The sequence below is a fragment of the Eucyclogobius newberryi genome, unplaced genomic scaffold, assembly GCF_026437365.1.
Source record: "Eucyclogobius newberryi isolate DKJ021-1_F unplaced genomic scaffold, fEucNew1.0.hap1 SCAF_7, whole genome shotgun sequence".
NCBI classification, from domain to species: domain Eukaryota; kingdom Metazoa; phylum Chordata; class Actinopteri; order Gobiiformes; family Gobiidae; genus Eucyclogobius; species Eucyclogobius newberryi.
Genome location: NW_027316389.1, coordinates 30,562,005 through 30,587,232, shown reverse-complemented (window position 1 = coordinate 30,587,232; position 25,228 = coordinate 30,562,005). Strand labels below are relative to the sequence as shown.

General features: G+C 42.2%; 1 protein-coding gene across 2 annotated transcripts in view; it reads left to right on the top strand.

The window, feature by feature from the left end:
* Window positions 1-25,228, top strand: part of lsp1a (lymphocyte specific protein 1 a) — a 47,915-nt gene that overhangs the window by 5,671 nt on the left and 17,016 nt on the right. The window contains exons 2-6 of one of the 2 annotated variants that reach the window (XM_072434704.1): window positions 16,667-16,810; window positions 22,451-22,838; window positions 23,016-23,108; window positions 23,769-23,920; window positions 24,610-24,850. In XM_072434704.1, coding sequence (XP_072290805.1) covers window positions 16,667-16,810; window positions 22,451-22,838; window positions 23,016-23,108; window positions 23,769-23,920; window positions 24,610-24,850 — 1,018 coding nt within the window. Of the gene's footprint in view, window positions 1-16,666; window positions 16,811-22,450; window positions 23,109-23,768; window positions 23,921-24,609; window positions 24,851-25,228 lie in introns of both variants that reach the window. The other variant, XM_072434703.1, reaches the window with a different exon arrangement.

Below are 25,228 nucleotides of genomic sequence, written 5' to 3'. Positions count from 1 at the left end.
CAGGATTACTTTATTGTTTTTCCTTTTTTTATTAAGTCCGATTATCCAAACCAGTTCTTGTAAATTATCCGTTTCGGCTTTTAAACAACTCTATTTGTTCCCGGCTGTTTTATAAGTGTTTTTTCTAATTAGGAACAGGCTCAGAAATGAGTTCACACTGGTTTTTAACACACTTTAAACTTTGATGGGGCTTTGGGTTACACGAGGACGGCAGCACACGGGACAGAAGGACACGTTGTCTTCTGAAGCATCAGCACTTTCCTCTCGCTGTCATTAGAAGGCAATTAGATCACAATAAAGGGCTGACAAAGTGCTCCTTCATTTCCCCGGGATCTTGGCTGTGAACTTAATCCAAACAGCTCCTTAGTTCACTCTGTAACAATAAGTGTTGTGCCAAGTATTGTTTTCAAGGGGACGCATGATGTCACTTTACAAAGTAATGCTGAAAGTGCCAAACTTCCTTTACTGAGAGTGAATACACGAACCAGAGCTGAACTATCATCAAAACCAGTTGATTCATGGCTTTTTAGAGTAACTTTTGTATTTGGAAGACAAAGCACAGTTTATTTTAAAACAACTCTTTAACATTTTTGTTTTTGCAATAATCTGATAATAATCTGATAACTCCAGAAACCAGTTAATGATCTTTGGTTTGACTGTAAATATAACCACTGTTTTTGCAAATTCAAATAAGAAAAGTCTCAAATACAGTAAATAAAGTAAACAACAATGACAAAGATTCTCTAATGTTTTGTGTCATTCTTCTCTATCGGATTCATGTTAAAGGAGACTTATTATGCTGTTTCCTCTGGTACTCAATGCTGAACTTGAACTCAAGCAGATCATTATTTTACATTTTGCTCATTGTAAACTGTAATACAGATCTAAAACGACTTAGTAACAGAAACATCAAGCATCAAAACCACAGAGCAGATAAGCAAAAAGCAGCAGATTATCATTTAACATGTTTTTATGTTTGAAAAGTTGCTACGTGACATTTTAGAGCCAAACATGTGTCACTCAAAGTCATATTTTTTGCAAATAATCACACTAAGAACAGGGATGTGGGCGGGGCTAGGGGGCAGATGGAAACAGGAATTGTCTGAGCACTGGAGCCTCAGTTACAGGACAACACAGGATTAACTCAAACATGCAGGAACCAATCAGAATACAACTTTGAGTACACTAATGACGAGGAAACGGCGTTCTAACAAAGTATAACGCTCATTAAAGTCGATGTCGCATATATTTCTCCTTTAAAATACATTGCACTGATTCTTAAACGTTGTCGTGGCAGAAAACCTGTTTGTCAAGCGTCTCATCTCTGACATGAAGCAGATTTCCTCCTGATAATCCTCGCCCTGGTACAAACAGCCCCCCAGAGCTGTGTCCTGTATACCTGCTCCTCATCGCTGCGACCTTTGCCCTCTGCATCTCCCACACATGTGTGCCTGTCCTCACTGTTTATGATGGGCCAGATAAAGGCTGGCTGAGGAATGCAGACCCTCCCCCCCTCCCACACACCCCTCCCCAGGTCGGCTGCACTGGGACAGAACGCTCAGCTCCAATGGAAAGTGATGAAGGAGATGGATGAAAACACTGGACTGTTGTTGGGGAATCTTATGACTTTTGTTTCATTTGTACATGTTCCAGTGAAAACCTTATGTCTCTAGTGTCTCTCAAAACGCCTCTGTGCATGAGGCTCTTTTTACATCTGTTTACAGTCCAGAAAAGAGCTGGGAGAGACACCAAACAATTCATCATATCACAAATGTTGTTTTGGAGTTATACAACATTTGAATATTGAGTTTACGTTCTATTTATGGGCCTGAAGTGATGTCACTGCTGCTGCCATCTTCAGGAGGAAAACAAACAAACAAACAAAGGCTTATTCTCCAGTAACATCCCCAAAGACCCTGATTGTCCAGAAATGTATGACTGTGGTCAGGAGGGACCAGTGGACTGAGGCTGAGTTCTTTGTTTCAGGTCGTTAGCAGCGAATGCTAATGCTAGTTTACCTATTATTGCACAGTTTTAACTAGCCTAATTACCAACTGTCCACGTGTTATATTTTAGGATCAGACACAGGGTCCGTGCTCTTGAAAGCGTTGAGTGTTTGTCCGGCTTGTGGACGAGGAAGAGCAGTCCACAAAAGTTGTCTCTGCTTTTCAGTGTTAGCGACTCCATAACTTCTGTCTTCTTGAAGTATCAACCCTTTTCAGTTTCAGTTTCTGATTTATTTAATGCATGTATCCTTAACATTTTGACCTCTAATTACAACAGCATTACATTCTCTCCTCTTTCATTTTTGATTTTATTCGTCCTTGTAGAAACAAATAAAAAGGACTTTCAATATTAATATCCCTGAACATAAACAACAGACTTTTAATCACTGCCATTAAAACAATAAAAATCTCCTCCAAAGTCTGAACTCGGCTCCAAACCACCTGTTTTTACTGGCAGAGATTTGGCTGTAGAGTTCACAATTAAAAATGTATCAGACTGAATGAGAAATGACTGACACTGGATCTGTAGCATTACAGGACGGTTCATAAAAGTCTCCTTAACGTCTGGCATCAGAGGCAATTATGTCATTTTCAGAACCTGTAATCAGGAGCTGTCTGGTATGACATCATTGCTGCTTTTTTTCAAACAGGATTAATCACACTGTCAGGTCATCCCACTTTCCTGCAGTGTTTTCATGGTTTTCCTCAGTATTCATATTTCCGTCACACTCCGCACGGAAACAGTTATAAATAACCAGTCCATTTTCCAAAGTATATTTTCTGTTTCCAAAACTTCAAACGCTTCACCGACATTCTTGCCTAATGCAAGTTTGACCAACACGAGAACAAAAGTGCTCTAAATATGCCACAATGTGCACAATTTGAGGCTTTCTTCATTGTAGATGCGAATGTTGGCCATTCGATGAACTGCAGTTGATTTTTTTAGCCCATTTTTTGCCTTAAACATTAAGAAATATAGATAAATCCTTGTGAAGTGTTGATTTAAGTTATATTACGATGTAACCAGGCTCAGCTATTGCGTTGGGCTGAATGGTTACATGTTATATCAGATAAACTGTGGTTTTAACCCATTTCCTTATTTCTTATCTGTTAATCCAAATGCAAAGCAAATTTTTCAGTCACATTTTGTACAATTTGCACTTTTTTTTCTTTGCAATTCAAATTTGTAAATGCTGCAGTTATTTAGGTAATAAACTGTCCCTGACAACAACAAATTATACAGCCTTTTAATGGCCAAATCCCTGTAGTTATGCATTTGTTTTTTATTCTTCTCTCAAATATTAGGTGGAGGTGTTTATAAAGTGCGCTGCAAACTAAATCAGAATTTTAAATGACGTGTTTTGGTCCCACTTGACTTCAGGGTTAAATACACTATTTCTATTTCACCTACAACTCTCCAAAATCTCAAATTGATCAGTCAAAAGCCAAAAGTTTGTATTTATTATTAAGTGCACAATGTAACCTGGTCTGCCACCCGCTTGTCTCCATGGAGATGCTTTTACTTGGACTGTTCCCCAGAATGGCTTCAAATGTTTCTATCTCCATGGAAACAAACAGCTCACAGTAAATGTTGTAGAACTGCAATACAAACCCCTGTAATGGAATAAATGCAACATATTTGAGCACATTCTAAACCGGAGCAAATCTCCTGCAAAGCACAAGAGAACAGCTTCTGTTTAAAGGAGTGTTATTTACTGACATGTGACAGAGCAGAGGTCACAGACGGGGGAACAACACAGGGAATCATTCTGTGAGGTGCGTTTAGGGTCCGTTTAACACCTAAATGTTTGAATGAAGTTTATACGTAAAGATAGAGACGTTTTCAAAATTGCAGTCAAAAGTACAACTGTGGTAATTCATCTGGATGCATGAAGGCCGACGAAAAATGTTTGTTGCAGCATTTGGTCATAAGATAAGATAAGATAAGATAAGATATTCCTTTATTGTCCGACATGGGGAAATTTCATTGGTGCAACGCAGGTAGATACAGAGGTAGATACAGAAGAACAGATCACTTATAGGAAGTCTGAAAAACACTTTCAGTAGAAGATCTCCTATAAATAAATAAAAACTCCCATAGACAAATAAATAAATACCATTGCATGTGATCACGACAGTAATTGCACATGAATATGTGTCACGACAGCACATAGATTGCACATGAATTTCACAGTAATTGCACATGAATTGCACATGAATTCCAACAGCAATTGCACATATGACAGAATTGCACATCAGTATTAGGTTAGGTCAGTATTGCGAGTGTTCAGTACTAACAGTTTTTGTTATAAAGTCTGACAGCAGCAGGAAGGAAAGACCTACGGAACCTTTCCTTCACACAGCGAGGGTGGATCAGTCTCTCACTGAAGCTGCTCTCCAGAGCGGACAGAGTGTCCTGCAGGGGGTGACACTCATGGTCCAGCATAGATGTGAATCTAGCCAGGACCCTCCTGTCCCCCACCTCCTGCACCGAGTCCAGAGCACAGCCCAGGACGGAGCTGGACTTCTTGATGACTCTGTCCAGCCTCTTCCTCTCCCTCTCTGTGATGCTGCTGCTCCAGCAGGCCACACCGTACAGGAGGGCCGATGCCACCACAGAGTCGTAGAAGGTCTTCAGGAGTGGCCCTGTCACTCCAAAAGACCTGAGTCTCCTCAGGAGGTAGAGCCGACTCTGGCTCTTCCTGTACAGTGCCTCTGTGTTATGAGTCCAGTCCAGTTTGTGGTTCAGATGAACACCCAGGTACTTGTATGAGTCCACTCTCTCAATGTCCCTTCCCTGGATGTTCACTGGTGAGGGGGCAGTGGAGTGGCGTCTGCGGAAATCCACCACCATCTCCTTGGTCTTCCCCGCGTTGATGAGGAGGTGGTTCCGCTGACACCAGTCCACAAAGTCCTGCGCCAGTCCTCTGTACTCCGCGTCATCGTCGTCCGTGATGAGTCCGATGATGGCAGAGTTGTCAGAGAACTTCTGCAGGACACAGCTGTCCGTGTCATGTCTGATGAAGACACTGGAGCGGCTAGTCCTGGACCACCTCCGCTCCACCGTGAGCTCAGCCATGGACCCGCTGCAGTTTGCATATCGGTCTGGCATCGGAGTGGAGGACGCCGTCATCTCCCTGCTGCACCGCTCTCTCTCTCACCACCACACAGTGAGAGCCACTGGCCTGAAGCTGTTGAGGTCTTTGGCGCGCGGTGTCTTGGGCACAGGTACCAGACAGGAGGTCTTCCAGACCTGTGGTACCACCCTCAGCTTCAGGCTCATGTTGAAGACATGCTCCATAACTCCACACAGTTCATCTGCGCAGGACTTAAGGAGCCTGGGGCTGATGCCGTCAGGTCCTGCTGCCTTCCTCACTTTAATCCTCTTCAGCTCACTCCTCACCTGTGCTGCTGTGACAGTCAGTGGTTGGCAGGGGGACCGTGTGCTGGGGGGATGGGTGAGTCCAGGCGAAGTGGGGAGCTGATGGTCCGGGGCAGATAAGCGAAGAGGAACAGATGCAGGGCATTGTCCATCTGTGGAAGAGGGAGCATGCAGCTGTGCAGGGGGAGGGGCGGGTGACCGATCAAACCTCAAGAAGTGAGCATTTAAATCATTCACCCACTGTAGATCCCCCTCTGTCTGGGCAGGGGGGATTTTGAAGCCCGAGATGGTTTTCAGGCTCCTCCACACTCCCTGAATGTTCTTTAGGTGCAGCTGCTCCTCCATCCTCCTCTTGTAGCCGGCCTCAGCCTGCCTGATCTTCCTCCTCAGCTCCTTCTGCACAGTCCTCAGCTCCTCCTTGTTCCCTGACCTGAAGGCTCTCTTCTTCTCCTTCAACAGAGCCTTCAGTTCACGGTTAATCCATGGCTTGTTGTTTGGAAAACACTGCACCATCCGGGAGGGAATAATGTTCTCAAAACAGAAGTTGATGTAGTCCGTGATGCACTCTGTGATGGTGTTGATGTCCTCCCCATGTGGGTCATAAAGCTCAGTCCAGACAGTGGTGCTGAAGCAGTCCCTCAGAGCCTCCTCGCTCTCAGCAGACCACATCCTCACCTCACGGGACACCACAGGCTGCCTGCGCACGATGGGTTCATACACAGGCCTCAGATGTACAAGGTTGTGGTCCGAGCTGCCCAGGGGAGGGAGGGGGGAAGAAGAATAAGCCTCCTTGGTATTGGCAAAAAACAAGTCCAATGTTCTATTGTCTCTGGTGGGGCAGGTAACATACTGGGTGTATGTTGGTAGAACAGAAGAGGGAGAAGCGTGGTTAAAGTCACCAGAGATGAGGAAGAGAGCCTGTGGATGCTGTGTTTGCAGCCTACAAGTGCAGGAGAGCAGTGCTTCACAAGCATCTTCAGCATTGGCAGACGGGGCCACATAGACTGCGATCAAAATCACATGTGAGAACTCCCGGGGCAGATAATATGGCCTCATGCCAATAGCCAATAGTTCAATATCCCCGTTACATAGCTGCTCCTTCACTGTGCAGTGTTCGGGTTTGGGCCAGCTCGTGTTCACATACACCGCCAGACCTCCACCTCTTTTCTTCCCGGATTCTCTTGTTCTGTCCGCCCGCAGCAGATGAAAATTGTCCAAACCTACAATAGAGTCTGGCATGTCTGCTGTTAACCAGGTCTCTGTGAAAATCAAGACGCTGCTGTCCCTATAAGTCCTCTGGGACCGCATGAGGCTCGCTATTTTCGTCATTTTATTTTGAAGGGACCTCACGTTACCCATGACTACGGCGGGAACCAACTTCCTGTTTGTCCCTCTCTTCTCGGAGTTTACGTCCAGCCCGTCTGCTTCATTGCGTTTTCCTTAGGATGTCCGCCGGGATAACGTGACGATCTCCGGGTAAGACGACTGTTCTCCGCAGTTTCATGAGTTCTTCCTTTGTGTAAACGCGGTACGGCGCCGGCCGGGGGGCGGGGCCGGAGCCGGGGGGGGGGGCGGAGCCAAGACACTGCGCCACGACACGACGAAAACACTCAATCCAGCTCAATCAAGTCAAAACAAGTTAATTTAAAGCGATTCCAGTGCGTGTCCCGGTCCCGATCGTTCGTGAAGTTCCTCTTTCATATAAACGTGTATATAAACGTGTACCGACGACACGCCGTACTTTAGCGCGGCCGGAGGGCGCGGGGGGGGGGGCTGGTGGGCTCGCTCGGAGCTAGCTCACGTCACAACAACACAACGAACGCAACGAAAAACGCTCAAATCCAGCCGAAAAAAGTCAAAAACAGTTGAATTAAAAAACAATTCCAGCGCGTGTCCCTATCGTACAGTAAAATAGAAAAAATATACTAACTATATTTACAAAATATAGGAGATAAAGCACAATAAGTGTGAGAAAGAAGAGAGAGCGTTTACACCGGGCTGCCAGCTGTACCAGCGCCTTAAGACATCCTGAGTTTAAAAGGTCAGAAAAATGTGTTTTTTCTTTGTAAACTATGACAAAGTTTGGATAGAATTTCCCAGAATGTTGTCATCAATATGTTTTGGAGCATTACTTTCAACTTTTCATTACAAACTGCAACTTGACAGGTTTAAAACTATCATTTATATTCACAACCATTATCAACACACACACAAAAATCATAAAAACCTGTCACACGCTCTTTAAATTTGAAAGCAAAGTACACGCTACAGTCTTTTCATTATCCTGAGCTCAAATTGTCACCACTGCACATTCCGTCATACTCCTAGCTTTTTGTGTTTTTTTCTGACTGAAAACCTGACATTTTGTGATCTCTGAACGTGCTCCAACACATCAGCGAGTGACATCATCCCCCAAACCGTGCAATTACTACATCACTCAACCAAAACCATCCAGTCAATGACAACGTGTGCGCGCTGACAAAAGACGAGCTGAAATCGTAATACTTGGGTGTATTTGTACACACTTCCCAGCAGCAGATCCCCCCTTTTCACATCGCTAAAACAACGTTGTGTGATGACGCGTGGCTGAGGTGGTCTGGAGCCAGGTGCATCGCTTCCTTTCATCCTCTTTGTTGTGGAAATAGTCTTCACTAAGATTTTTAATGATGTGATGAGATGACGTACATGTTTTGCTTTGAGTTTGACTAATTGCGGAAACAGACGTGCTCGGACCACCAGCTGAGGCCATAAGGGATATTTTTGCACAGGATAATTGTGGTTAAGAAATTCTCCAAATGCCTAAGAATATTGTGGGATTAATAGTTTCTTGTTTTTGCACTCTTGATGTGAAGCTTATTATTACAATTGTATATTTTTAGGAAAGAACATGAACTGTATTGGATGTGATATTACATTTCTCCTCTTGTTTAAGTGTCTATGAAGTGTATAAAGTCGGGCTGCAGTCGGCTAAAGAAATACTTGGTCGATTTGGCGAGACGTTAGCGTGAAGCTGGCACAAAATGACACATATTGCGCTCAAAAGATAACTTGGAAATGGTGTATTTATATGTAAAAAAGGCAGATTAAACTCATGTTTCACTCCCAATTCTTTAACGTACTCAGTAACACACTTTTGTCCCATATTATGATCTAAATAAAAGAACTAGTTGACTAATGCAACTTTTGGAAGACTAAAATTCCATCGGCCGATTAATCGACTGAACGATTAAAGGCCGACAGCCCTGAGGGATTAGCAAGTGTTGCAAATTTAGAACTAAAGCTCTCACTTTTGGGTGACTTTATTTATTTCATTCTCACAGACTGAATGTGAAATTTACAACAAATATTATTACCCAGATAAAGCTTAAGTAATGTCGCTTGAGAACATCTTGATTGAGTTTTGTGCATAGTCCAGATCATGATTCTTCGATAATAAATTTGTTTATCTCAAAAATCGATTAGTTGCGATTAATCGATTAACATGTTTTAGCCATTGTATCACCCCCAAGTTTTGTCTTGCTGAGACACTGTAAAGGAGATCAGGACTCTAACTTTTACTTTGAAAAGACAACTTTACCGATTAGTCTTCGTGACCCATTATTTATATCTTTGGTGCAGTTTCAAGGCATGTTCGTTTTCAGAGAACAATTCAATCACAGAAAAGGTGCTTTTAATGTGTAATTGTTTTTTCATATTCTAGTTATTCTAAATGCTAGACTTTTCTATTTTGGCAAAAGAAACAACATTATATCCCCCTCTTTACTGTCACAACTGGTCACAAAGTGGTCTAAAACCGGGACAACTGGAACAAATCAATGGTTTTGGACACATGTGCTGGGACATGGGACACAGGGTGCAAAACTGGGACTGTCCCAGGTCAAAATGGACGTCTGGTCACCCTACATACTGTTGTACTTCACATGTCACCTTACAGTACGTCTACACTTGTATCCCTTTGCTTCTTGGGCCACTTTCTTCCAGCATCTTACACAAATCTACTTCTAACTTCATTTCATCTGTTTTGAAATGAGAGCTCTTCAAATCTCGACAGACTTTTTTCTTGACAAATTCTGTCTTTTCACACCTCAACCTTTCCATAACTTGGATACTGCATATTCTTTGAGTCTGGACACTGGGCCCGCCTCCAAAGCCAACCGAATATAATATCATTCAAGAAGTGACCTCATCGTCTGTGTCCCTGAACCGTTTTTTTCCTGCTTTGCTTCCATTGTGTCAAATTACTGTCACAATGTGTGTTTAAATTCCCTCTCACGTTATGTCTCTGTGAGTCTAATACGTCTGGTTAGCTTCACAGGTGAGCCGTTTGTGCCATATGCTAACGTCAACACGGGAGCTTAAGGGCACTTTTGTCATCCTAGAACGCTCGGGAAGTGTAACATGCCACATCTTGTTCCTGGTTTTTTTAGTCGAACAAAAGAAACTTGCATTGCCACTACAGAGCCAAATAAAAATGTGAAAAGTACTGCAAATCAACTGATCGCCTGCTTCATGATGAGTAGTACAAGCAGTAAAACTAAAAGTGTTTGGCCACGTTTAGACTGGCCCAGTGATTCATAAAGATATCTGTTAATTACCAGGTTCTGGCTCCACTACGCTGCATTTTCACACTTCTTTACGCAATACATTGGGTTTGGGTAGAGTTGGATGCATTGTGCCCTAGAAATATAACGTGTTTGGATGCGAGTGCCGCGCGTCGATAAACAGGAAGCAGCTAATGCTAAAGTGTTTTGCTAAGTTTGTTGGTTCAGCCTTTTGCTTAAAAATATCATACTCCATTAGTATTAGGCCTAATTCTACTATTACTAATAATAACCAAATATATCTTAGATTTTTTTTGCAATTTATATGATTTTTGTGTATTGTTATATATTTAAAAAAGTTCCTATAAAATTAAACACTTAAACAGTTCATCAAACCATCAACTGTAAAGACAAAGAGGAAAACATCTTCAAGTCCAAGTCCCATTTTTAGCCCACACCTCGACCTACTATTATTGTTAATCTATACTTTCCTAAGTTGACCTTTCTTGAATGTTTCATCACGTTTTCAGTATCAAATCTCTGTAGTGTTGAATGTAGTAGCAGTAGAAAGAAGTAACTTTCCACCTCACTATTTGCAGTAATCGGTACAGGAAAAACAACCCTGAGAAAGTCCAGACAACGATGATTTGTGCCGTGATGAGATGACACGAGTGAGTGGAATGGTTTGGATAAAATACAGCCCTTAAACCAGGAGGATCCAGAGGAAACAGAGCTAAGCCTGGTACTTTAAACCATGAGTCATTTTAGTTTGAATCAGAGTTTTGTCCCAGAGCCAAGGATGACAGAGAAGAGGAGGAGGAGGAGGAGGAGGAGGAGGAGGAGGAGGAGGAGGAGGAGGAGGAATGAGGAGGAGGAGGAGGAGGAGGAGGAGGAGGAGGAGGAGGAGGAGGAGGAGGAGGAGGAATGAGGAGGAGGAATGAGGAGGAGGAGGAATGAGGGCAGAGGAGTCTTTCACCACACTATCTGCTGCACCAACATACTTCAAATACATGGTCAAATCGCCAGGACGACAAAGCTGTTAACGTCGAGATTCAAGATTCTTCATTGTCATTTGTCTTTTTTGGCCGACAGAGGAAATAAAATAACTTTTGCTGTTTTAATCAATGTTAAAATACACACAATAAGTCTAAATATGAGGTAGATTCCCTCCAAAAAGTTTTTTCTCTCTGTGTGGACATAATGATCTTATATCTGGCTTTATATTCAAGTATTGTTACAGATATTGGACAGTGCAACATGTAAAAACGATTATTATAAAATACACTTTGTCGCCTCCATGTGCACATTCCTAATTTTATTTGATGGTTCTGCAAGGCAACAAACTTAGCCCGCCTAGAACTGAAACTGTGCTTTGTTAATTGTGGTTCTTCTGCGAGTGTGACTTATTATTTAAGGCACTAAAGCAAGACAAATGTCCTCAAAGGGACAATAAAGTTTATTGTATTGTTTTGTATTGTATTTTGGCCAATCGTCAAGACCTGAATTATTTTCCCTTTCGATCATTGTAAACACGATATGTGCCTGTATTCAGGGGAGGAACGTTACTCATTTCACTTGAGTGTAGGTGGCACCATTACAGAGGGGTAAGCACTCTCACCTCACAGTAAGGAGGTGTCTGGGTACCACAGTTTCCCCATCAAAACAAAACCACATGTAAAATCCTCCAGCGAAGGTTCAAACTAAGATCTGGAGATGGAACTGAGAGGTCGTCTCATCAGCATCATCATCAGAAGACACGTGTTCCTATGGCGACGGTAAAATGTACCTTTAGCTACATTTAAAATCTCCCAATCGTCCCAACGCATGGCCGCTCCTTTACACACATAACAACACTGCATCGCCTGCTCTGATTGGTCAAATCTCAGAGAATATGTGATTAATTCAATCATTAGAGTTGTGTAAAAAAGTAAAAAGAACTAGAACTTAATTGAGTAGTATTTTTGTACTTCTACTTCAGTACAAATGTTCAGTTCTTAAAATCATCTACTTCCGATGCCAGTTGTTCTCATTTATGGTATCAATACTAACAAATCGATACTTTAAATGGACTTTTTGCGCCGATCCTTCATACAACCTCAACAAGTATTACTAATAACATTTAAATGAATCTGTATAACCTTGACTGTCACGAGACACCTTCTATTGCACACTCTGTCCTGACTCTTCATCCACATTTGACCCATGCACCTTTTGGTCATCGTCACTGTCGAAAAACCCATGTGACCTGCGTCCAGCTCGCGGTCCAGCTGTATCCAGGCCTCGCCACCTACTTCCTCCGCTTCACTTCCTGTTGGATCACCTGACCCGCCCCACAGGAAGGACACACACAGACACAGGAAGTCACTGATAGCATTGTGTTGTTATTATCCGCTAAAACAATAACTCCATTTTCAGTTCTAAAGCAGTGGATTTCCCGAGCAATGCTGTTTGTTGCGACACATCTGCTCCTGTTTAAAGCCCAAAACGTACAGGGATCTTCTTAGTATCTTCGGGAATGTTCCTCCTCAGCTTTCCGTGACCTTTTGACATTTTCCATCATCTAAAAGGAATGGTTTGGGAGAGGATGAATGAGGGCATTTTCTGACAGTTTGTCATAGATTTGAACTGGCTTTTTGATGTTTCGAATGTGTTGTCAGTACAAGAACTTTTATACTGAGGCTGGAGAGTAGCCAAAGATTTTTCTGGACATAACATCTGATTTATGGTTTGAAATCTGGTCTTCATAATCATATCTGAAGGAGCGGTGCAAGACAAATCAACTGCAAATCTTTAATTTTGTCAACATAAAGCTTTTGTCACTTTTAAATCAATTGTATTCAGTTACTCAGGTAAATGTACTTGAATATACATATATGAATACAACCCACATCTGTTTTTGTACAGGGAGGGGCTCATATGGATTTTATTTTCGCTTGCTGCTGTTGCTAATAGCCGATACTTGCCGATACCAATATTTAGATTTTAAAATCCAAAGCCAGGTCCACATTTATATAAAGTTCACAAATTCCCTTTTCACTTATGAATAAATACTAACAAATAACAGAGAAAACAACTGAATGTATTTATCTGGGATAGAAAAGGATTTGTTGCATGACTGTGTTAAAGTAGTCATATTTTAGCCTAATTTGTTTCTATTTCCATTTTACTCATTTGTCTAAAACGGGGCCGGGCCTGCTTTTACACGGGGCCGGGCCTGCTTTTACACGGGGCCGGGCCTGCTTTTACACGGGGCCGGGCCTGCTTTTACACGGGGCCGGGCCTGCTTTTACACGGGGCCGGGCCTGCTTTTACACGGGGCCTGGCCTGCTTTTACACGGGGCCGGGTCTGCTTTTACACGGGGCCGGGCCTGCTTTTACACGGAGCCGGGCCTGCTTTTACACGGGGCCGGGCCTGCTTTTACACGGGGCCGGGCCTGCTTTTACACGGAGCCGGGCCTGCTTTTACACGGGGCCGGGCCTGCTTTTACACGGGGCCGGGTCTGCTTTTACACGGAGCCTGGCCTGCTTTTACACGGGGCCGGGCCTGCTTTTACACTGGGCCGGGCCTGCTTTTACACGGGGCGGGGTCTGCTTTTACACGGGGCCGGGCCTGCTTTTACACGGGGCCGGGCCTGCTTTTACACGGGGCCGGGCCTGCTTTTACACGGGGCCGGGCCTGCTTTTACACGGAGCCGGGCCTGCTTTTACACGGGGCCGGGCCTGCTTTTACACGGGGCCGGGTCTGCTTTTACACGGAGCCTGGCCTGCTTTTACACGGGGCCGGGCCTGCTTTTACACTGGGCCGGGCCTGCTTTTACACGGGGCCGGGTCTGCTTTTACACGGGGCCGGGCCTGCTTTTACACTGGGCCGGCCCTGCTTTTACACGGGGCCGGGAACGAGCTTGAGAAGTTTAATCCACTAAAGCTGTGACTATAATGAACGCATTAATAAGAAACATCATGTGTGACGTCAGTGTCATATCAAAAGCATGACACAGACTCAGTTTTATGTTTTCACTGTGGCAGAACAAGAAAACCAGTTAATTGCTGGTAAAAATGTCAGAACTTTGTGAAATTTGACCAAAAGAAATCTTAGAGCCAAAACGATCAAACTTTGTTTGTTGCTGAGTCAGAGTGAAGCTGCTGCTTGTTACTGCTGGATGAAAGCTTTATCTGTGCTGGGGGTCAGAGGTCACGGCTCGTCCCACCTACGTCGAGGCCAGTCCTGGGGAGAGAGGAGAGAGGAGGCAGAGCAGATGGGACCTTCAGGGGTGTCGTAGTAACAGGATACTTCAGTCCACATATGGAGCTCATCCATCCTCCAGGCACCGGGAATAGAAGTGGGAAATTTTATCCAAAAAGGGACAAAACACTATAGTAATCGCTACTACAAATATGACTGATACTACTGTGGTTACTACAACTACTACTGCAGTTCTTACTACGTCTTTCTCTCTACTGCTGCTACTTTGACTACTTCTACTACATCAGTAATTATAACTATTACTGCCATCACTGTATTTATGACTACTGCAACTATTACCTTTATTATTGACTACTGTTAATTTTACTGAGGTTACTACGACTGCAGTTACTACTACTACTACTACTACTACTACTGTGGTTAATATTACTACTACTATTACTGCAGTTACTACTACTGTGGTTACTTCTACTACTACTGAGGTTACTACTGCGTTTACTACTACTACTACTACTGATACTGTGGTTAGAACTTCTACTACTGAGGTCACTACTACTACTGCAGTTTTTACTACATAAATTACTGCGACAGCAGTTACTACTACTACTCTACTACTGTGATTACTCCTACTACTACTGTGGTTAGTACTACTGAGGTTACTACTACTACTCCTACTACTACTACTACTACTACTACTACTACTACTACTACTACTACTACTTCTGTGGTTACTACTACTGTGGGTTACTGCTACTTCCGTTAGTGCTGCTTACATATTCATTGTAGTATAAGTATTATAAGTAGTATAAGAATTGGACTGTAGGCACACGTCTCAGAGATGCAACACAGGCAAGAAGTGTAGTGTGATTGTGTGTAAAGGGACATGTTAGTAAAGGTTTAGCTTTTCTTTTTAAATACTGGACTTACTAGGATCTGGACATTGCATTGAAGCCGTTCTACACTGGACCTCTCTGCAGGGTCCAGTGACACGTCTAGGTAAAGTTATTAATAGATGTTAGACGTTAAGAGGCTTGTGTTGTCTATACACCACCAGGGCCCAGTTTGTAACTCTTGTAAGCTCCTTAGAAATGGGTGACGGAAGCCTTTGACCTCTTGACCTCATGGTAAACGATGTAAACACTTAGGTGATGCTGAAGCTTTCCTCTGGTCGGTCACTAACAACAAACAAACGTCATGTGACTGTCTATAGTTCAGGTCGACCAGGGCTCTTAAGATATTGACATTTTTCATGTTTTCAAATGAGAAAAATTTACTTGTCCAAAAGTACCTCATCTAAGAGACATAATACAGTTTTAAGCTTAAATGAAATTCGATGACCAGTACTTTTTCTGAAGAAGAAAGATGCTTATGGGGCCCTTATCTTCCTCTTCATTTTAGAGTAAGGTAAAAAAAAAAATGAAAAGTAAAAAAACGTAGCCAAAATAGAATGATATCAAATGATAAAATGTTAAAATCACATTTAAATAAGCTTAAATATGTGATTATATCCTCTTTGCTCATATTCGTAGCATGTATTGAAGGATTTGTAGTATAGTCCAGAATATAGTTTCATGTTCTTCTGAAAGCTTTCATGTATAATGCCACCCTCATTGTTGTGTTTCTACATTGTTTGTCAGTATAAATAAAGATCGCTCATGTTTGACGTGGATGCAGTGATGTCATAAGTAGGAGACGCACATGCTGTTTACACTCGACATAAACATTAGCTTCTCTTCTTTAGTGAGGCAGATGTTACTAACCCACCACACCTACGCACTTTCTCCACAGTCAAACTTTCCTAATTGTCCTTTTAAAATCGCACTATTTTTGGCTAATAGCTAACAGTCAAAGCTAATGGACTGGATTAATGCTTTGTTCCTGTTAGCATTTTTCTCCAGGGGTCGCCATAACAAATAGTAAGCAGTAACACAATTTGGTTTGCTAATGGCCTAGTTTGGTAAGTCTATCAAGGTTTTGAAATGCCTTGTGAAATTATTACATTTTCTTATAGCTAATGCTAACCTCAATTTTTCTGTAATTATATAATATACATATAGTTGTTTCTCATTTAGATTTGTTTACTTACATTTATTGGTGATTATTTTTCATGATTTATTTCAAAATGGCTGACTGCCTAAAGACATTTTAAGAAGTAAGAGCCGAAAGCAGTGCTCTGATTGGCTGTGATTGGGCGGTCCACCCCAGTTTCACAAAATCTAAACGTTCTAAAGCTCAAAATGAATCTATGTGAATATTATCAATGTACCAAAAGGTTTGTGAGGAACATATAATAATACTTAATACTTTCTTCTTTTGCCATTTAAAATTCAGGGGCCCCAGCTCTAATGAGATTGCAATTCATTTTAAACAGTACACTCCAAGTTGTTTCCCTAGAATATAAAAAGAATTAAAGTTATTATTAATTAACTATATTATTTTATTTTCAGATATAAATAATCAAATACTAGTCCGATAAGATGTTTTTATAGGCTTTGTGCTCCTCCTGACCCTGTTTTGTCCTGCCTCTGCACAGACTGACGACCCAGAGGAGCGTGGAGGACGCAGAGGAGGTGGAGAGAGAGCGCAGACGCAGGGCCCGAGAGGAGACCAGGCGCCGGGACAGTGGCTCTGTGCAGGGGGAGTCTCCAGAGAGCGACACACCCACCGAGGACAGCCAGTGAGTACCACGCCACTATCACAGCTAGTGCACAGGAGTACCACATACAGGAGTACCACATAGGAGTTCACCAGAGTACCACATACAGGAGTACCACATAAGAGTTCACAGGAGTACCACATAGGAGTTCACAGGAGTACCACATAGGAGTTCACAGGAGTTCACATAAGAGTTCACAGGAGTACCACACAGGAGTTCACAGGAGTACACATAAGAGTTCACAGGAGTACACATAAGAGTTCACAGGAGTACCACTTAGGAGTACCACACAGGAGTTCACAGGAGTACACATAAGAGTTCACAGGAGTACACATAGGAGTTCACAGGAGTACCACTTAGGAGTACACATAAGAGTTCACAGGAGTACCACACAGGAGTTCACAGGAGTACACATAAGAGTTCACAGGAGTACCACTTAGGAGTACCACACAGGAGTTCACAGGAGTACCACATAGGAGTTCACAGGAGTTCACATAGGAGTTCACAGGAGTACCACTTAGGAGTACACATAAGAGTTCACAGGAGTACCACACAGGAGTTCACAGGAGTACACATAAGAGTTCACAGGAGTACACATAAGAGTTCACAGGAGTACCACTTAGGAGTACCACACAGGAGTTCACAGGAGTACACATAAGAGTTCACAGGAGTACACATAAGAGTTCACAGGAGTACCACTTAGGAGTACCACACAGGAGTTCACAGGAGTACACATAAGAGTTCACAGGAGTACACATAAGAGTTCACAGGAGTACCACTTAGGAGTACCACATAGGAGTTCACAGGAGTACACATAAGAGTTCACAGGAGTACACATAAGAGTTCACAGGAGTACACATAAGAGTTCACAGGAGTACCACTTAGGAGTACCACACAGGAGTTCACAGGAGTACAACATCTGACACAAGCTGCACAACACAAGTACACAGGAATACCATCTACCTCAAGACACATGGGTACAATTAAAATACCCAAAAAGTACCACAATGTTTTCCTGGATACAATATTCCATAATAAAGGCTGAACGGCCTCTTTCATATTGTCGGACTGAGCAATGAATCCAATTTCTAATCGTCAAAGATTTGCCTGGGTCTTTTTAATGTCGAGCTCTGCAGACAATCCTCTGTCTGCAAAAAGATGTGGTTTGGAGTTCAGACTTTGCACAAATAAACTCTTTTTTTGGGTTGAATGGCACTGATTAAAAGTCTTTTAAAGGAATTGATCATGAAAGCCATTTGTATTTTAGACTAAATTAAAATGGGGAAATGAGAAGGAGTTTGCTATTTTATTTTATTTTATTGGTTCAACTATTTTATTTATGTTAAAAATAAATAATTGTTCTTTTGTCATGACTAATGAATGAATATAGATTTATTTTCTTTCGTTTTCTGTATTAGTTGAATTGTGCATTGTGTTGGAAACTATTTCTGTTTATAAAATACTTAAAAAAAAAAAAAAAAAAAAAACCTTAAATATACTACTATTTGACTGTTTTACTTCACTACATCGTCAACTTCAAAACCAAAAAGCCACTTTTGTCCAGTCTGCTTGATCGCTAATAATAACTCATAATTGTATACACATTCCCATGGCAACTTCTTTAAGGCTTTAGTTTGACTGCACGTTCTCCTTAAATAAATCCCAAATTAGGTCAAACAGACTCCAAATTCCTGGAGCGTGTTAACAGGAGAAAACCATAAACTATCCAACACAAAACATATTTCATTTTTTCACTCATGTCAGACAACTTCCCGAGCTCTAAGTGGTTTTGCTCGTATCCTTCATCGTTCTCAGCCCATAAGTTCTCCGTCTGTGCGTGGTACGTACACTTTCATTACATTAAGCCAATGTTTCCACTGGGAGCCCACCATTTTGGCCCCCGGTGCTGATGTGAGGACAGACACGCAGCTGGCTTCTCATTACCCAAGCGCCCAAGAATGTTTACAACCACAAGCTTCTCCGGGACGGGGAACGAAAAAAAACAGTCAAAACTTGTGATTTCAAAGGTGGTGATTATACGCAACACCTCTCTCTCCTCCGTCACCTCCTGCAAACACCACCCGCTGGACGTCAGCCGGGGACACGCAGCCCTGTCATTGTGAAAAGGCTTTTGGTTTAGACGTACTCGCTCGGGTTTGACACAGAGAATAATATTGTGGTTTTCCTGCCTCCAAAGTTTAAAGGTCACATTTTTGCACAATGAAAGATGGCGTTTGAGAAATGGTGTGAAGTTTGACGCGGTGCCATTATGGATTCCAGATACTAAGAGCTGTGAGGCAATGTCTTGGATAAAAGGAACTGGTTTGAATGTTGAGCCAAAACAACACGGTGTTTGAAGAGGTTCTGGTGCAGAAATATGAATTGTTTTCAGACTGCATTGTTCAAAAAGCCTGATTGATGGGATTGTAGTATAATATGGTGCAAATGGCATTTTTATGGAGACAATTGTGTGTATCTGTATTTGTTTTTTTGTTTTTATAACAATACTGGATTTTTCTTTCTTTTTTTCTCTTTTTCTTTTTGAATATTATTGGCTAATATATTCCATAGGGTCAGTTTTGTTCAATCCTAAACCTGGACAAAATGTACAGTAGAGTGGTAAAAACTTTTAGCATGCAAATTATTCTTGTAGTCTTCATGCACCCCAATTTTACTTGAATAATATATTATACAATGTAACATACTCTTACCTGAGTAAAGGTTTATAATAACTAGATCAAGATTAGCCTTAATAAAGCGTGAACAAATACTTCATAATGAAGTTAACTAACATTTATTTTGAAAATACTAATACAGTGGTTGTAAGTAACAAAGTATAAAATTAAAAGTACTATTTTAAAAAGTAAAAGTGATTTTGACTGAAATATGAAGTACTTTCCATATGGTTTGAGTTATGTTTATGATATATATGATAAAAAATTAAAACTTCTATTGACCAAAGACCTGCACAATTTACCACAGTTTACTACACTATATTTAACGCTTTAACCGTTTTATAAAGTATTTTTATGCTCTGCTTTCCCTTAACTATAGGATTTATGTTGTTCCTGTATCTACTTACTACATTAACTCCAAATGATAAATCAGATGTTACGGCCTGACAGTTACTCATTAGACTCTTGAGTATTAATTTCCCGAAATACTCCCCAAATAGTAATATCTTGGACCACTATTGTACTTCTACTTCAATAATATTATCCTGAAGTAACAGTACTCTTAATTCCCACCACCACCACTTCCAGAGGTCAAATCCCAGCGTCGTGCCGTATCCACAGCGCACCTGTCACTGCCCTGTCAGTCGCGGTGCACTTCACGGATCACAGCGCTGGCACACTCAAACACACAGAGCTGCTCCTTGTGGCTGATTAACTCCGTGAGAGGGGCTCCCATGATGCACCGGGGCTGCTGTGTCTTAATCATGTGGAGAATGTAGGAGAAGGATTCCTTTTCGGCAGCTCCTGGGAACACAAACATGGCTCAGTCCAGTGTACAAGCCAATGATACTGCGATCCAGGAAAGCTTCGTCAAGAGATGGGATCAGCTCACATTCCTCCAGAGTTTCACTTTGTTTGATTGGGAACATTGGAGGTAGAAAGAGTCAGTGATCCTTCCAAGTTTAATCCGTTCATTATTAAGTAGTTTCTTTACAGGAAGGATGTCCAAAAAGGCCAAGAATGTCATACTTTTTCATCAGTATAGTAAGTACTGGCAAAGTAGTGAGACAAGGCGGGACGGTCCATAATTGTATCACGCAAACTAGGAAAAGTAGGTCTTCAGTATTAAATGAGCTGGGGAAGGCCCTCGGAATGTTTATCCATCTATTCCTTTTTGCCAACTATCTGATAAAAACATATTACCACTTAGAATTAGAGTAAACTGTCAGTGCTAGCTTCTCAAAGAGTCCAGACATTTGTTTGTATTCAGGGTTCAGGAACAGTTTGAATCGGGGTTGTTTTAGTCAGGGAAAACCAGCCCCTAGCGTGATATGCATATTTGGTGGAAAATATAAATCCATCCATCCATCCATCCATCCATTTTCTACCGCTTGTTCCCTTTCGGGGTCGCGGGTGACTGGAGCCTATCCCAGTGACTTCGGGCCTTAGGCGGGGTACACCCTGGACAGTGGCCAACTTGTCGCAGGGCTGACACAGAGACATAGACATTACAGACAGTTCACTCTCACATTCATTCACTAGGACCAATTTAGAGTCACCAATTTTACCTAACACATGCATGTGTTTGGACAGTGGGAGGAACCCGGAGAGAACCCACGGTAACACGGGGAGAACATGCAGACTCCACCCAGAGAGATCATGTGATGTTGGTCTGGTCCAGGAATCGAACCCATGATCTCCTTCTTGGAGATCCGCCTTTGCCACCGTGCACCCCTAAATATAAATCATAGTGTTTAAAAAGAAAAGTTGAAAATGACAGTAGCACTAAGTTCTTCCTATAGCATGTCCTTGTTTGACCTCTTGTGAACACCCAGAGTCTTGGTTTCCTCTCTTCCCGACTCTTTTGGTTCCTGTGTGGCTGTTCTAAAATGATGACTGAACTCAGATCTTTTTCTGTATTTAATCAAGGTCAAGAATCCATTTGGTTTACAAGGTGCATCCAAGGGAGAGAAGCGTCTTGACAAATAGCTAATTTGTATGGATTTTAGCGCTTGTTTACAGTATGGTTGCTAAGTAACAGTTAGATAAGATATTCCTTTATTGTCCCACATGGGGAAATTTCATTGGTGCAACGCAGGTAGATACAGAGGTAGATACAGAAGAACAGATCACTTATAGGAAGTCTGAAAAACACTTTCAGTAGAAGATCTCCTATAAATAAATAAAAACTCCCATAGACAAATAAATACATAAATACCATTGCATGTGATCCCGACAGTAATTGCACATGAATATGTGTCACGACAGCACATAGATTGCACATGAATTTCACAGCAATTGCACATACGACAGAATTGCACATCAGTATTAGGTTAGGTCAGTATTGCGACGGGATAACGTGACGATCTCCGGGTAAGACGACTGTTCTCCGCAGTTTCATGAGTTCCTCCTTTGTGGAAACGCGGTACGGCGCCGGCCGGGGGGCGGGGCCGGAGCCGGGGGCGGGGCCGGAGCCGGGGGGCGGGGCCGGAGCCGGGGGACTCAGAGCCAAGACACATCGCAACGACACGACGAAAACACTCAATCCAGCCGAAAGTTAATTATTACCTCTACCATCACATCTGCTGCACTTATCCAACCAGGAAGTTCATTTTTTCAAGTAAAATATATATAATTATATGAAATGCATTTTAGTGAAATGTGTAATCTAACCTGCCATGCACTGTAAGTGAACAGACATAATACTTTAAATTCTAAATTGTTTTTTATTTAATCTAATTGGATTTGGAGTGTTTAATTTGAAGATTCAATTTATTTGCCGACTTGATAACATTCCTGTTCCCTTTCATTTTGTTCTTGCTCAAAACTTCCCCTTTTGCTTGAAAATGTAACCACTGTTATGTGTAATATTTTTGTGTTGTATGTACGATGACAAATAAAGCACATTGGAACTTGGAAGCGAATCATTATGTGAAACAAAATAACATCCATTCATAGTGGTTGATTACTTCTGTTTTGTTGCCAGGCTGGACGGCAGTTACAAGCCCAGCAGCTCGCCCTCTCTGGAGGAGGACGAGGGCTTCAGCGACTGGACCCAGCGCAGAGAGAGGCAGAAACAGCTTCGTCTACAAGAGCTCAGCCACAACAGTCAGAAGAACGGAGCCGAGGAGGAGGAAGAGGAGGAGTGCGACCCCAGCACGGGACAGAAGGGCGGAGGCCATGGAGGCAGCAGCCAGCCCAGCTCCCTCACCGCCTCCCGCCTACAGAAACAAGAGCAGGAGAGGCAGGAGATGGAGAGGAGGAAGCAGAGGCAGGAGGAGGCGGTGAGAGCCGAGAGGACCAGGCGAGAGCAGGAGAGAGAGGAGCAGGGGAGGAGAGAGAGAGAGAGGGAGGAGAAGAGAGAGAAGGAGGAGAAGAGAGGGAAGGAGGAGAAGAGAGAGAAGGAGAAGATAGAGAAGGAGGAGAAGATAGAGAAGGAGGAGAAGATAGGGAAGGAGGAGAAGAGAGAGAAGGAGGAGAAGATAGGGAAGGAGGAGAAGATAGAGAAGGAGGAGAAGATAGGGAAGGAGGAGAAGAGAGAGAAGGAGGAGCAGGCTGTACGAACTCGGAGAGAGGTGGAGCAGGAGAGGAGGAAGAAAGAGGAAACGCCCAGGAGGAAGGAGAACCATAGACCAAACGTAGAGGTAAGAAACATTAAAATTGCTATAATAACGTCAAATTTTCATCTAATTCATTCTCACTTCCAAACTATCTTCAACAACTTTGGTTAAAGAGAGAGAGGATGAATGCATCTGTAATAGATACAGTTGGTATCCAAGGGAACGCCCACTAACCGACCTCTGTGGGGGAAGCAATCCATTCATTTGAATGTAGAAGCTGCTCTACCGCCCACTGTTCAACAACTAAACAGATTTTAGGAGTTATGTTGTGTCAAAGAATGAAGTGGAACGGCCCAAATTTGTATAGTTATCCAAGAATGCTAATGTTAGCTGTGGTGCTACCACGATGCTAGCACAGGCTGTTGTATTTTCAAATCTACAACTATCCGTTTACTTTATTTGTGAAATATATTAGAAGAGTGAAAAAGTTGGGTTTACCTTTGATGCAATTGTGTTTTAACTCCTATTTATTGGTTCATGAATTACATTATTATTGTTCAAGACTGAATGAATGAATCTTTTTAGTTTAAAATATATATATATATATATATAAATTACTATTGACTTGGAGAGTTAAATGTATTTTTTTGTTTTCCAAAATGTGACTATAATATTATGTGCTTGTTTACAAAATTTGCTCTCCAGAATCATTATAAGACTGTATTGCACATTCACTCTCTACAGGTTGAAAAAAGACAAGAGGTGAAAGTGTCGTATACGTCCAGAGTGGTCCTGAACCAGGAGCCCAAACACGGGAACTCAAACGGCGACGCCGCCCCTCAAGAGAAAGTGTCCCACAGCATCAGCACCAACAGCTGGGGCAGGCGCTCCATCAAGTGAGTGCACCTGTCAAAGCTATTCACACAGACAATAAGGACACAAGTCACGAGAAGGGTCTGGCTTACAGCACAAATCAATATGAAAATAATTCTATATACAACATGAGAGACTGTACTAGAACACTTTTTAATTCATTTTGTAGATGTAATATTTGTTTAAGGACACATATTGTGCAAAATGGGCCTTTTTAAGCTTTGTTATGGCAGTATTCCCTCATCAGAAACATACACAGGATTATATTTTGGGTTATATTTTGCTTAATTTGTCTAATTCATTTGGTCTACAAGGTCAGTTCTCTTTGAGCTTCAGAAAAAACTCAATTTCCAAATTTAAATCCATAAATCAGCAAACTCGTTCTGAGCATTTCTGTCGTCAAATCGCATTCATTACAACTTCTTGCTTATATTCCCAGCTTGTTTTTGTTTATTTCCCACTACTGCCAGTAGATGGAGTGCTAACACCAAATCCTGATGAAGGAACGCCTTACTGATAAGAAAATACAGTGTACATTTCAACACAGAGGCATTATATTAAGTTCTAAAACATGTTTGAAGGCCAATAACAATACAAAGAATGCATAATATGTGTCCTTTAAGTTAAATGACCTCAGAAAGAGTAAACATAAACATTGGTGGTGGTTCACTTATTCAAATAAGTAAATGTGTCGTTTGTGTTGCTGTTGTAGTCGAGCAGCCGAGCCGGAGGAGAGCGAGGCCATCCAGGAGACGGAGCAGCGTTTGGAGAAGATCCGGCGCGGCCTCCAGGAGAAGGAGAGCCAGGAGCTGGAGCAGCTGAGGCAGAGGCAGGCCGAGGCCGAACACGAGCTGGAGGAGCTGAAGAGGAGGAGAGAGGAGAGACGCCGCATCAGGGAGGAAGAGGAGCGACGCAGGGGGGAGGAAGAGCAGAGCCGACTGGCCAAAGAGGAGGTGTGGACCAGGCCTGTAGAATAGAGTGATGGATGATTATGTTATTTCATTATTAATCAAATCAAACATGTGAAGATCTGAACGTCACTGAAATGTGCCTGAGGTGTTCAGCTGCACATTCAAAACTAAACCAGACCTAAACAAAGACCAAACCAAGTCCACATCCACAGTATATTTTGGACTAAAAAAATGTAAACAAAAAAACACAATTTTGACTCTGACTACTATATACTGTGATTATAGATACTACATTACCACTCAGGTTTTTAAACAATATTTTATATATTCAGAAATGCGTTTACTGAGATTTTCCCGCTTTAGGTTGTTGTGTAGATTATAATTTTCTCTTGCAATTTACTGTCTCACACTCCATTTGTT